The sequence below is a fragment of the Littorina saxatilis genome, linkage group LG2 (genome assembly GCF_037325665.1).
Source record: "Littorina saxatilis isolate snail1 linkage group LG2, US_GU_Lsax_2.0, whole genome shotgun sequence".
Lineage (NCBI taxonomy): Eukaryota > Metazoa > Mollusca > Gastropoda > Littorinimorpha > Littorinidae > Littorina > Littorina saxatilis.
The window spans coordinates 96,830,781-96,841,803 of NC_090246.1; the positions used below are offsets into that span (position 1 = coordinate 96,830,781).

An 11,023-nucleotide genomic window follows, 5' to 3' on the forward strand; every position below is an offset into this window, starting at 1 on the left:
AACTTACGAGCTAAGTCTGGCAAAGAACAGGCATTCCCTTGAAATCTGTTACCGGAACAAATTTCAAGTGCTGTACCCGGCACACCCAATCTTAATTGCCAGTAACATTTAACAGCATACTTGTATTTTAAATAACTGCGAATAGCCTTTGAATTTGAGCAATATATTCTGCAGTACAGATCAATTGTGTTTGTGATGCTTGGGATTGGCAGTGGCTTTAAAGAAAAACATTAGTATCACCATTGACATTGTACCAAGTACTTGTGTTATATACCCAGTGACCAATTATGGTTCTCACTCCCCCATCAAACACTCCCACTTATCCAATAACATAGTGAAAGACCTAACACTAGTAACAGGATCCTCATCCAACTGATACCCTAATTTTAGACAGCAAACACTGATCTGACTCCATGATGTTTAACTTTAAAAGTCTTGACATCAAAAATAAAACAAACAAAAAACAAACAAACAAAAATAGCAGTGCCAACATATCCACAATACATAAACAATGAAGTTCAGAATTTATCAGAAAGGCACTCTTAGTTTCATTCGGAACTGGAAGAAAATAACAAAACTTAAGGCCCAAAAAAAAATAGGTCTGTTTACGGTAACATAGGCCCAAAAAATAGGGTTGGTAGGTCGGGATTTCTTTGGGTTTTTTTTCTCCAAAAAACCATATTTTTACGTTATTTTGCAAAAAAAACAAAAGATTTTTTTTCCCAAATGCCAAAAAAACGTCTAGGGTCGCGCGAAAAAAAATAAGGTCGGTCGGGTTACCGTAAACAGACTATTTTTTTGTGTGGCCTAAACCCAAATATCATATATGTGGGTTAGAAAGTTGTTGAAATAGTAAAGAATATAACGCAAGGGTAATTGTCAAACATACAATGCGATTGGTAGCTAAAAAATAAATAAACGACGCATGGTCTACAGATTAGCATTTTGCCTATGGCTACCACCCCAAACCAAAACCAAAAGGCATATCTGTACTCGGTGTACTGTGTTCATATAATGCTTCACTACGTGTGTGTCATACACACATCAAAGGATGACAGTCCAATGTGTAAAATGACTGTTTAACAAAATCACTAGACTCCTGACTCGCAGATAAAGGAGAAAGAACCACAAGAACCTGCTCGCTCAACCTTACAAATAAGAAAAACATTATGTCAAGCCAATCAGTCTGCAAATCAACAAAAACTACACATACAGAATCTGTTTCCCTCGCAAGCATGTCAGGTTTTAATAGGCAGAGAGGCAGCAGAAGAAAATCCAGCAAAGTCAGAGGCCAGGTTGGTGTGAGAGGCAAGGTGGGCGGTCAAGTCGCCAGGCTTGAGCAACTGCTGGCACGTGGGACAAGCCTGCAGGTCCAAGGGAGCACAGATGCCCAGCACATCCTGCTTGTGAGCCTGAGCCAGCTCATGCTGCTTCTTCAGGTCCGGCAACAGGGCCACCAGTTCCGGCAACACCTCTAGGAACCGTTCCTTACCAAACAAGTCCTGACACTTCTTGTGGTACGCCTGTGCGGTCATCTGGCCTGAGCGGTAGTCTGCGGACATCGTGCGAAACTGATCAAAGCCAGCAAACTTGGGCTCCAAGAGTTCTCGAACCCGCGCTACAAGAGCCCGGTTGCGATCTGGTGCATCTGAAGGAGTCGCGTAATTGTACACGTTGAGTTTGACTGACAAGGGAATGTCCGTCCCATTGCTGCCCAGAGAGGGGGACAATGCAGGCGGTGCCGAAATAACCGAGCTTAAACCAGGTGGCATACGTCCCAAGGTCGGTGCCGGTTTGTTCAAACCAGGCGGTGGAGCAGTGATCTTGGCTGGCTTCTGAAACCCTGGGGGAGGAGCCGTTTTCTTTGGTGCCACTCGCAATGAAGGGAAATCTTCCTCTTGAAAACCCTTGAACTTTCTCGTTGCTACAGTCTCCCACTCCTGGTTTTCCTTTTCCTCAGTAGGTGATGGCACTCTAGCAGATGAGACAGGTGCCTGGACCTGAGACGATGAGGTAGAGGTTTCCATGACAGCGCTGTCTGAAAAGCTTTTCAGTACTGGGCTGTCCTGCTTTTTCTGTTTCTGCTTCATCTCAGGCTTTTCTGGCTCTGGCACAGGCATCACAGGTGCTGAGTCGATTTCACTGGCTATTGAGCTAAGGCTTATGCCACTGTCTTCAGTTGCTGATTTACTGTCATTTTGCTTGCCCTCTTGCTTCTTTTTCTTTTTCTTAGATTTTGTCTCTTCAGTCTTGTTTTCGTTCTTATTCTCCGACACTCCATTGACTACCACAGGCTGTTCTTGTTTGGATTTAGTGTTAAATGTTGGGTCTCTGGTCTTGCCTAAAGGAGTAGAACTACCAGAAGATTTCTTATTTTTATTCTTACCAGCATTAGCATTTTTCTGGACCCAAGTAGCCCCTGGGGCCTTCCCAGCACCATTACTACCGCCACCACCACCAAGCGTGGGATATTCACCATCGTCACACAAAGCACGACCTAAAGCAGCTAAAGAAGAGGGCTTAGAAACAGCTGGCGGGGAATGCCTACCATTCGCTGCAGAAGAGGGTCTAGGGGCACTACCTTCTTTCTGTGTCTTGGACCAGGCACCAAGGCTCACTAAGTTGGGTCCTCCTTTTGCTGATTTACTCTTCTTGTCACGTCCCAAGGTGGGAAAGTCTTCCGTAGATGCCATCTTGGCCGTTGCCCAGGTGGTTGAAGTGGTTGCAGCAGTAACAGGGCGGCTGGTGTTTACTGGACGGCTTTGAGCACTGCTGGGTCGGACCTGAGTGCTGCTACTGCTGGGTCTGGTAGCTTCAACACTTGTCGCAGTAGCTGCCATGCTTGAAAAGTTGTTGGACGGCCTCTGGCTGTTAGTGGGTTTTGATTTTGCTGGACGTGTAGAACTGGAAACTATTGAGGATGAGGAGGTGACGGTGCCTGGTCCCGATGACCTATGAGCTGAGAGAGAAGGGAAATCTTCCACTCGCTCTGTGGGTTTCTTCTGTGCTGCAGGGATGTACGGCGCTGGACCATTTCCCAGTGTTGGAAAATCATCTGCCAGAGTAGGAGGCCGAGGGCTGGGAGCGGCAGGCACCTCTGGCGGTGGTGTTGGGTTGTTAGGTCGAGAGTAGGAGTCAGGACGAGACTCATTCCTATGAGACAGAAAAAAGTTTGACGTAAAGCTTGCAATTAAAGATGACAAAATGTAGAGTAAACCCAGAAGGTCAACAATATGCATACACTGCCTGGTCTGTAAGGTGCACACACACCACCTTTCTCTCTTAGGCCAAACAAAAAAATTGTCTGTTTCTGGTAACATGGCTAAAAAAAATAGGGTAGGTAGGTAGGGATTTTTTTTCCCCCCCCAAATGTAGACCAATAAAACTAACTTTAAAAATCGCGCAAAGAGACTGGATTCACTATACATAGAGACAAGACACTCAACACATTTACAAATCTGTGACAAAGACTGAAAGAGTATGACATGTTTTTCTTTGTTTACCTGGTCTGATATTTCCATGATGAAACAGAAAAGAAGACTTGAGACATCTTACATCTTGAGCTTGGACAAATGGGAAAATTTTTTGAGTTTGGAAAAAAAAAGTTTAGGGTCGGCGCCGAAATTTAGGGTCGGTCGGGTGACCAGAAACAGACAATTTTTTTTTGGCCTTACATGTTACATGCCTTAACACCAGTTTTTCATTTGAATAGCAGTCTAAAGGCTTTTACTTTTTAGTTTCGTTTGGCAAATGCCTGGCAAGTACATCTATCTCCTCCTGGGAAATAAGACACATCATTCACAAAGGCTATCCATCCTCATGACAATATACGAGAAAAGAAAAAACACACCCAAAAAGAAACAAGGTTGTACCCAACATTGGCATCTATTAATTCAAGTTGAATTTTTCACCTGCGGCTACATGTGCCAGTAAAATATGTAATGTGTCATGGTGACCTTAGATGAAGTAACAATAGTAAAAAAAATTACAAAAAGACACAATCTGAGACAGTAACTATGTAGTCATGATTAAAACTTACAGTACAGGTGCCATGGCACATCTTCAACAAATACCCATTGAAGATATCACTCACACCAATCTACCTTCCTCTGAACTTTGCAAAAGAAAAACATAACACCGCTGACCTTCTCGGGTGTCTGTCTCGATGACCTCTTCCTCCTGCGTTCACCTCTTCGTAATCCTCTGGAGAAATGACACCTGAAAAATACATCTGGGATTAAAGTTAATGACTTTCATCATGCGACTTCTAATAGCCTGTTACCGCTGAAGCACATTTTCCCAGGTTGATAACAGACAAAGGTATCTGCAAAACTCTGAACAAGAATTTCAAACATAAAGATAGTCAGGGTCCCCACTGGTTTTTAGAAACAAAATTCCATGATTTTCCATGACCCTCAATAACATTTTCCATGACTAGATCCACAGGTCGCCATTTCCGAACACGCAAACTTTTTACGTCTTGTCACTGCCAGTTTTGACACTGGCTTGCTTTGCACTGAATTTGAGTCAGTTTCTACGCAGTGTCTCTTCGACAAGCAAGTCAAGCATTTGCTACGCAGTCAGATTATCGGTAATGTTTGCTGGTCCTGTCATTTCACTAAACTGGACCAGCCACTGTTTGTATCCATCTGCACTTTCGTAAATTCCGTTTCGTAACCGTCACTGACACTGTGACTTGACGAACTGTCATTTTTTTCACCGCGATACACAGTTCATTGCGAAGATCTTCCTTGGTAATTCGTTCCAATTCCGCATACTTTTTGTTGTCAAGAAACAACTCGAAAGAAAGCTGGCGTCCTCGGTAGTATAGTGGTCAGTATCCCCGCCTGTCACGCGGGAGACCGGGGTTCATTTCCCCGCCGGGGAGGGCAAATTTTTTTCCTCCGAAAACAGCGTATGGCTGCCTAAATGGCGGGGTAAAAAACGGTCATACACGTAAAATTCCACTCGTGCAAAAAACACGAGTGTACGTGGGAGTTTCAGCCCACGAACGCAGAAGACAGAAGAAGAAAGCTGGCGTGCTAAAGGTTAATTTTTTTTCTTTCTTATTTTTGTTAAATTCCATGACTTTCCATGACTTGAATTGAAATTCCATGACTTTCCAGGCCTGGTAAATTAAAAATCAAATTCCATGACTTTCCAGGTTTTCCATGACCTGTACGAACCATGGATAGTATAGAAATTGTAAAATATGATATTGGCATTTACAACACCACCATTCTCCCCAACATCAATCCAAAAGTCATGTCTATTTTAGTGCTTCTTCTTCTTCTTCTGCGTTCGTGGGCTTTTGCCGTATGTCTTCGTCTGCTAAAATACTTTAAAAAAAATAATAAATTTAAAACCGAGAGACGACAGAAAGAGACAGAAGAAAATCAGTAAAGAAGACAGACACCAAATAAAGTTACAGACTTGAGTTCCACAACAAATTCAAAAGACCTTACTTGCATCCCGTCCCCTGCGGCGAGGAGCCACCTGAAAGTTGAGGTCGATGGTGCGCATTTCCTTGGCTTGTGCTCTGGACATGTTGCCCATGTGCTCCGCAGCCTTGTGGGCCTTCAGGTCAATATCCGACGCAAAGGCGTTGGTGAAGCGCGTGTCGTTCGACCCACACTGTCCTTCCTGGCAAAGGTAGTGCTCCATGCCAAAGTGCTCCTTCAGGTCTGGGTAATCACTGTAAAGTGTCATCAATGTTCATGTATTAGTTTTGCAAAAACGAAGGAGAGATTTACAGATACAATTGCATGTACATGTACTTTAAAAGCGGTTTTTTTTGTAATAGAACTGAATCAGAAAAAGTATGCAGTCTTTTTCACCTTTAACGCTCTTGTGTAATGTTCAAGTTTTCTGAGTTATGAAGCCAGCACTTCTATTTTATTTTAAAGAGTTACTGACGCATATTTTTAAGTGTAATAAGACTCGACGCAAGTAAACTTTTAGTATCTTGATTAGACTCAGTAAATTAAAGTCCTCTTACAACTTGCAGAAAACTAAATTCTCGAGATATTTACAGTCAATCTAGGGAATGAAATCATACAGAAAATAAAATTGTATTATCAAAAGAACTGCTGTAAAGGTTACCTAACCAGCAGCCTACTGACAGAGGAAAAAACATATGGCTTTTGAACATCAAAATTAAGTTTTATCAATAGTAACCACAATCTCAGAGATTTTTTTAATAAGGTGCTTAATAGTAACCCTGATAAAATTCTACAACCGAGTCAAGAAGATTATAATCGTTCTCACTCAAAGTATTCATTGGAATTGTTGGCGTCACAGAAGTGGCAGAAGTAGTGAGATTTGCGCAAGTGGCGTAGCAATTCGTCGCTGTCCATGTAGCGTTCATCACAAAAGCGACACAGGGGGTGACCACGATAAGACCGGTTATCTGGATCTCCAGAGCGACGATGGACAGCCAGATCCTTACGGTTGTAGAATTTCCGCTCAAAGGGAAATATCTGGAAAAGACCATCATTCTTTGAAGAACTATTCGCTGATCTTTGTGTCTAAAATGCAGCCATTTGAGAGGCAGACATCCTAAAAGAAAATCAGACCCGTTTACCCTAAACCCGAGGCAAGAGTACTTTCCCAAAAAGTTGAGTGTATTTTTCAAAAAGTTGGTGTACTTTGCAAGCAAAGCCATATGGGTTAGGGAAAATGTACGCGTGGGTGCAAACGTGTTTGTGTAAATGTAAGAATAGCATGTCTTGTGAACACCTTCAGAATTTAACTCCTTCCAATACAACAGGAATAAAACAATTTTATTTACCTGTCAGTTTATAGCATTATAACCAGTGTCTTCCAAACAGATTGATAATGAAAAGATGAAGTTCCTGAAATAACATCTGCAGTTGACAGGGGCAAGTTCATTTTTACAATCATCTCAGAAAACATTGCTTCAGCGCGGACTACAGCCTTTTCTTCTGCCAGGATTTGCTTTGCGGGAATGAACTTCATAATTCCTTGGCAGCTTTCAGCGGATTTCTTTGCAGCGACCTTGTCCAGGTGAGTTTTAGAACTGCAGTGTCGTTCGATGTCATATTTCCCAGCATGGGCAACGGAGAAATCTGATTTACAATACTTGCAGTGTGCATGACTTTTTCCCATAGTAGACTCCACAATTCCTGGCTCTTTCTTATATTTCTCCAAGAAAATCTGCTGCTTCTGCAGTTTAGACTTGGTACAGTCATCCGAAACTGGCACATTTTTCCGCTTCATTTTGCCACGATTGCACGTGCCAACAACTGAACAAGGTTTCCACAGCTGAAGACTCGCTGTCATGGTTATCTCCCTTCGACCAAAACCGGTATCAGTTGTACCATTCCGTAATCAGCACACCAACACCGGAAAACGTATTTTAGACTTTTTCTTAGGCGTATTTTGTGCGTGTGTCGCGTATTTGCGTACCGATAATAATTTGGCGTACAAAATACGCCCAAATCGTATTGGTAAACAGGTCTGGAAAATGCATGTTAATTGTTGGTATGTTACTCCCTTAGGTTTACAGCATTAGACCAGAATTTTCACTGGCCAGACAGGCGAGCTGCCAGACAGTTTCTACTAGCGAGGTGGATTTTTCACTCGCCCCTGGTGACTGGGCGGTTGATTTGGCCATCCCTGCTTAACAAGACGCCTCAGAAATAAGAGACCTCAGATGCTTTAAACTTGAAATTAACAAAGAGGAATAACTATGATTTCATTTTCAGCAGAGCAAAAATTTACCACGCTATCCTTTGAACCGATTTCAGTCTCAGTCAATGCTGTTATATAACTTTCTTCTCAAGTACTATGGCAATTTAAGGGTTAAGGACCACTCACCTTCAAATGATTGATACAAAGGTCACAGGCAAAGAGGGTATGAACCCGTCTCATGTGATTCTGGAGAACGCCAAATGATTCAAATAATGGACCCTTATCGCAAATCCGGCAACGGTGCTCCAGCAAAGCTTCATAAGCATCTTCGACTGACTCATCCTCCATCAAAATCTTGTACTTGCGGTTAGGGATGCAGTCTCGGCGGTTCACTTCATCGTACTTTCGCTTCTTGGTTAGAAACACAATCTGAAACAGATAATTAGGGCATGTGAGATGTATGCAAAACTATGCAATCTAGTTTCAAATTCATTTCCTGGTAAACGTTGAAAATCCAATGAAAGTGGTACTAGTTTGACTTAAGATTGTCATTTCAATGGAAGTTTTCCGGAAAAAACTCAGTCAGTATTTTCGGCAGTCTGGAGGAGTAGGAGCCCCTGTACCACAGACAGGTTTTTCACAACAATCGGAGCATGTTCCACGATCCCAATCGGCTCTATCTTGCGATCAGGACTAGCCACTGACTGTGATGTGTATGCTATGCGGCGTGCGCTAGATATGATACCATTTTCTTTCAAAAATATAATCATCAGAGCCATGAATCGCCACGGATGGCTTGCTCATCACTGGAAGTGTTCGCTAAGCACGTGTGTTTTTCTAAACTCACGAGACCTCAAGCCAAACCCATGTGACCTTCATCAAAACACATTGTGATTCGTGCCAGCAATCCTTTTCACAACAAATTCTGAACTCCGATGAACTCATGAACGCTGATTTTCGAAAGAAAAGGGCATATTGACAATTGTGCAAGCTGCATGACATACACATCAGAGTTGTCTTGTCTTTGTCTTTCCATTACTGCCCACAATCAACAGTAGTGATTATTTCGGCACTTGATGGGATGTTGCGCAAGTCCAGTAAAGCAGCGTTTCCAGCATCCAAAAGTCCATTAAAGTTCACAGGTTGGGGAGTATGGGGGGGAGGGGACATGAGTCACAGTGGCTGCTGGTTTAGTGCGAGGCGCGCGACACAAAGGTGTCGACAGTGCGGGCCTCGACGACAGCTGCTGGTAGAGAGTTCCAGTCCTTCACTGTGCTGGGTAGGAAAGCGGCACTCCGATACTGAGTGCGGCAGGTGATGAGGCCGAACTGCTGGCAATGGCCTCTTCGCTGGCGTGGTGGTAAGGGGGCCAGCTTCGACTTGATGCCCGGACAGTGGACGATGCTGTTCTTGATCTTATAGAGCATCGAGAGGCGGGCAAGCTTCCTGCGCTCCTCCAGAGACTGCCACCCAAGGGAGTCCAGCATCCGGCTGACACTTGACGTGTTGTGGTAGAGTTGGTGGTTCGTCCCGATCGCTGGATACTGCCCGTCAGAGGTGTGGAGCGTGCTCCGGATGTTGTGAAAAACCTGTCTGCGGTACAGGTGCTCTTACTCACCCAGACCGCTGGTAATACCGACAAAGTTATTTTCGAAAATTGTCTATTGCCATGATTGTCAAGCATTGACAGGCCAGTCTTCAACATTTGTCAAACTGTCACATTTTAATGAAGGCAACATAACTTTTGTCATTGAATTAAAAATAATATCGTGTACTAAAACTTCTCCATATTTTAATGTAAAATGTTTAACTGTAACAGTGTAACTGTAAGTATTCTGTTACTAGTAGTCGGTACCACCCTCTTCGAATTCGATCATCAATTCCAGTTGCTGATGTTCTTATCGGTTGTACCGACACTGTCAGTGTCAGCTTACAAAGTAAAAGTTACCTGCGGTAGGTCGCCGCGGCAGATTGGACAGTACATCTGGCTGCATAGGACACGCATACGTGTAGAACACTTGTAGCAGATCGGGTGGTCGCATGTCCCGATAGCGTAGATCTCGGTATGTTCGTGGCAAAGAGGACACAGCGAGTCTCCCACACTTTCAGTTCTGGCCATTCTAGACATTCTGATGATCGGATGTTGAAGCTGTTCACAAGGTTAAAAACAGGATATGTTAGCAAGCAGGCTAGAAGTTAAGATCGGTCGTCTTCTGTTTGGTACGTTTTCTGTTCAGTCTGGAAATCTCAGGTCAGGGCGATTATAAAAGAAGGCATGAAAGGTGTTTCCGGTAAATGGTGCAAGTGTCGACGTCACATGCCTATTTTTAACTATCTAGGTTATTCTGTGCTCTTCTTTGCTTCTATTTTTATCTAAAGTGTCTATGTAAATGTTTTTCTTCGAATTAAACTGTGAAGAAATGCAGCAGATCACTCAATAAAGCAAGTTTCATGTTCGAGACAGAAAAAGACGAGTCAATAAGGTGACGTCACTGTCCGCTATATCTGAAAATACTATCTTACCCGAACAGAACAGAGCATATCCGAATGGGAAAACTAAATATCAGTAACAACTCAATTAAGTCGTCAGTGAGAGAAACAGTTGTTCCTGCAAACATACACATTACAAATGATAAAGCCTTTTAACAATATTTCAAAGTATGTGAAGCAAATGCACTGATCTTCATGTGCAAAGGACAAGAAAATGTCGACCTATATTTTTGAAAGGTTATGTTTTTTACCTGATCACTGGGTCAAGAAATGTAAATTTGTCTTTTCCAAACATTAGTAATAAAAAGCCTGGTCTCAAAAGGCGAGGTTAAGGGAACTCCATGTGAAGAATTATGTAAATTATACACATTTAAATACGTAAATAGTTAACAATGTTTGCAATAAAAATAATCTGTAGCTCAAGCATAGCACCAGGGGTGAAAGGCTAAATCAGTTAACAGACATGCGCATTGGGAAGTGTTGCATGGGGTTGTAAATAAAAAAAATGTATCAGAAAGAGCGTATAGCATCAAAATTAAGATTTAGCCAATGATAAAGATACATTGGGCGCCCGCTATAATATTTGAATCTCACAATGAGTGGATACTGTTTTTGTGAAAGGCAGGAAAGAGAGAGAGAGAGTGTGTGTGTGTGTGTGTGCAGGGGCGGATCAGTTCATTTTATGGGGGGGGGGGGGTTCCAAAAGCATATTGTGAAGATATGGGTGTGAAGGCGCCGAGCCGACGGCGCGAAGCGCCTAGCTCGCGAGGGGGGGTCCGGGGGCATGCCCCTCCGGAAAATTTTTAAAAAAAGGATGCAAAATGGTGCAATCTGGTGCATTCTGAGGATGATCATTACCAGTTTCAGGCAGCAGATTTTG

General features: G+C 43.0%; 1 protein-coding gene and 1 non-coding gene across 2 annotated transcripts; one reads left to right on the forward strand and one right to left on the reverse strand.

Annotated features, from left to right (window-relative positions):
- Window positions 1-713: 713 nt before the first annotated feature.
- Window positions 714-10,070, reverse strand: LOC138960255 (E3 ubiquitin-protein ligase ZNF598-like). Its single transcript, XM_070332065.1, has 6 exons — window positions 9,602-10,070; window positions 7,840-8,082; window positions 6,268-6,479; window positions 5,466-5,695; window positions 4,146-4,218; window positions 714-3,153 (listed from the first exon to the last, which is right to left on the reverse strand). The coding sequence occupies exons 1-6, from the start codon at window positions 9,779-9,781 to the stop codon at window positions 1,239-1,241; spliced, it is 2,853 nt and encodes a 950-aa protein (XP_070188166.1). The 5' UTR covers window positions 9,782-10,070; the 3' UTR covers window positions 714-1,238.
- On the forward strand, window positions 4,817-4,888 carry Trnad-guc (transfer RNA aspartic acid (anticodon GUC)). Its single transcript has one exon. It is a non-coding gene; the product is annotated as a tRNA-Asp (tRNA).
- Window positions 10,071-11,023: the final 953 nt, after the last annotated feature.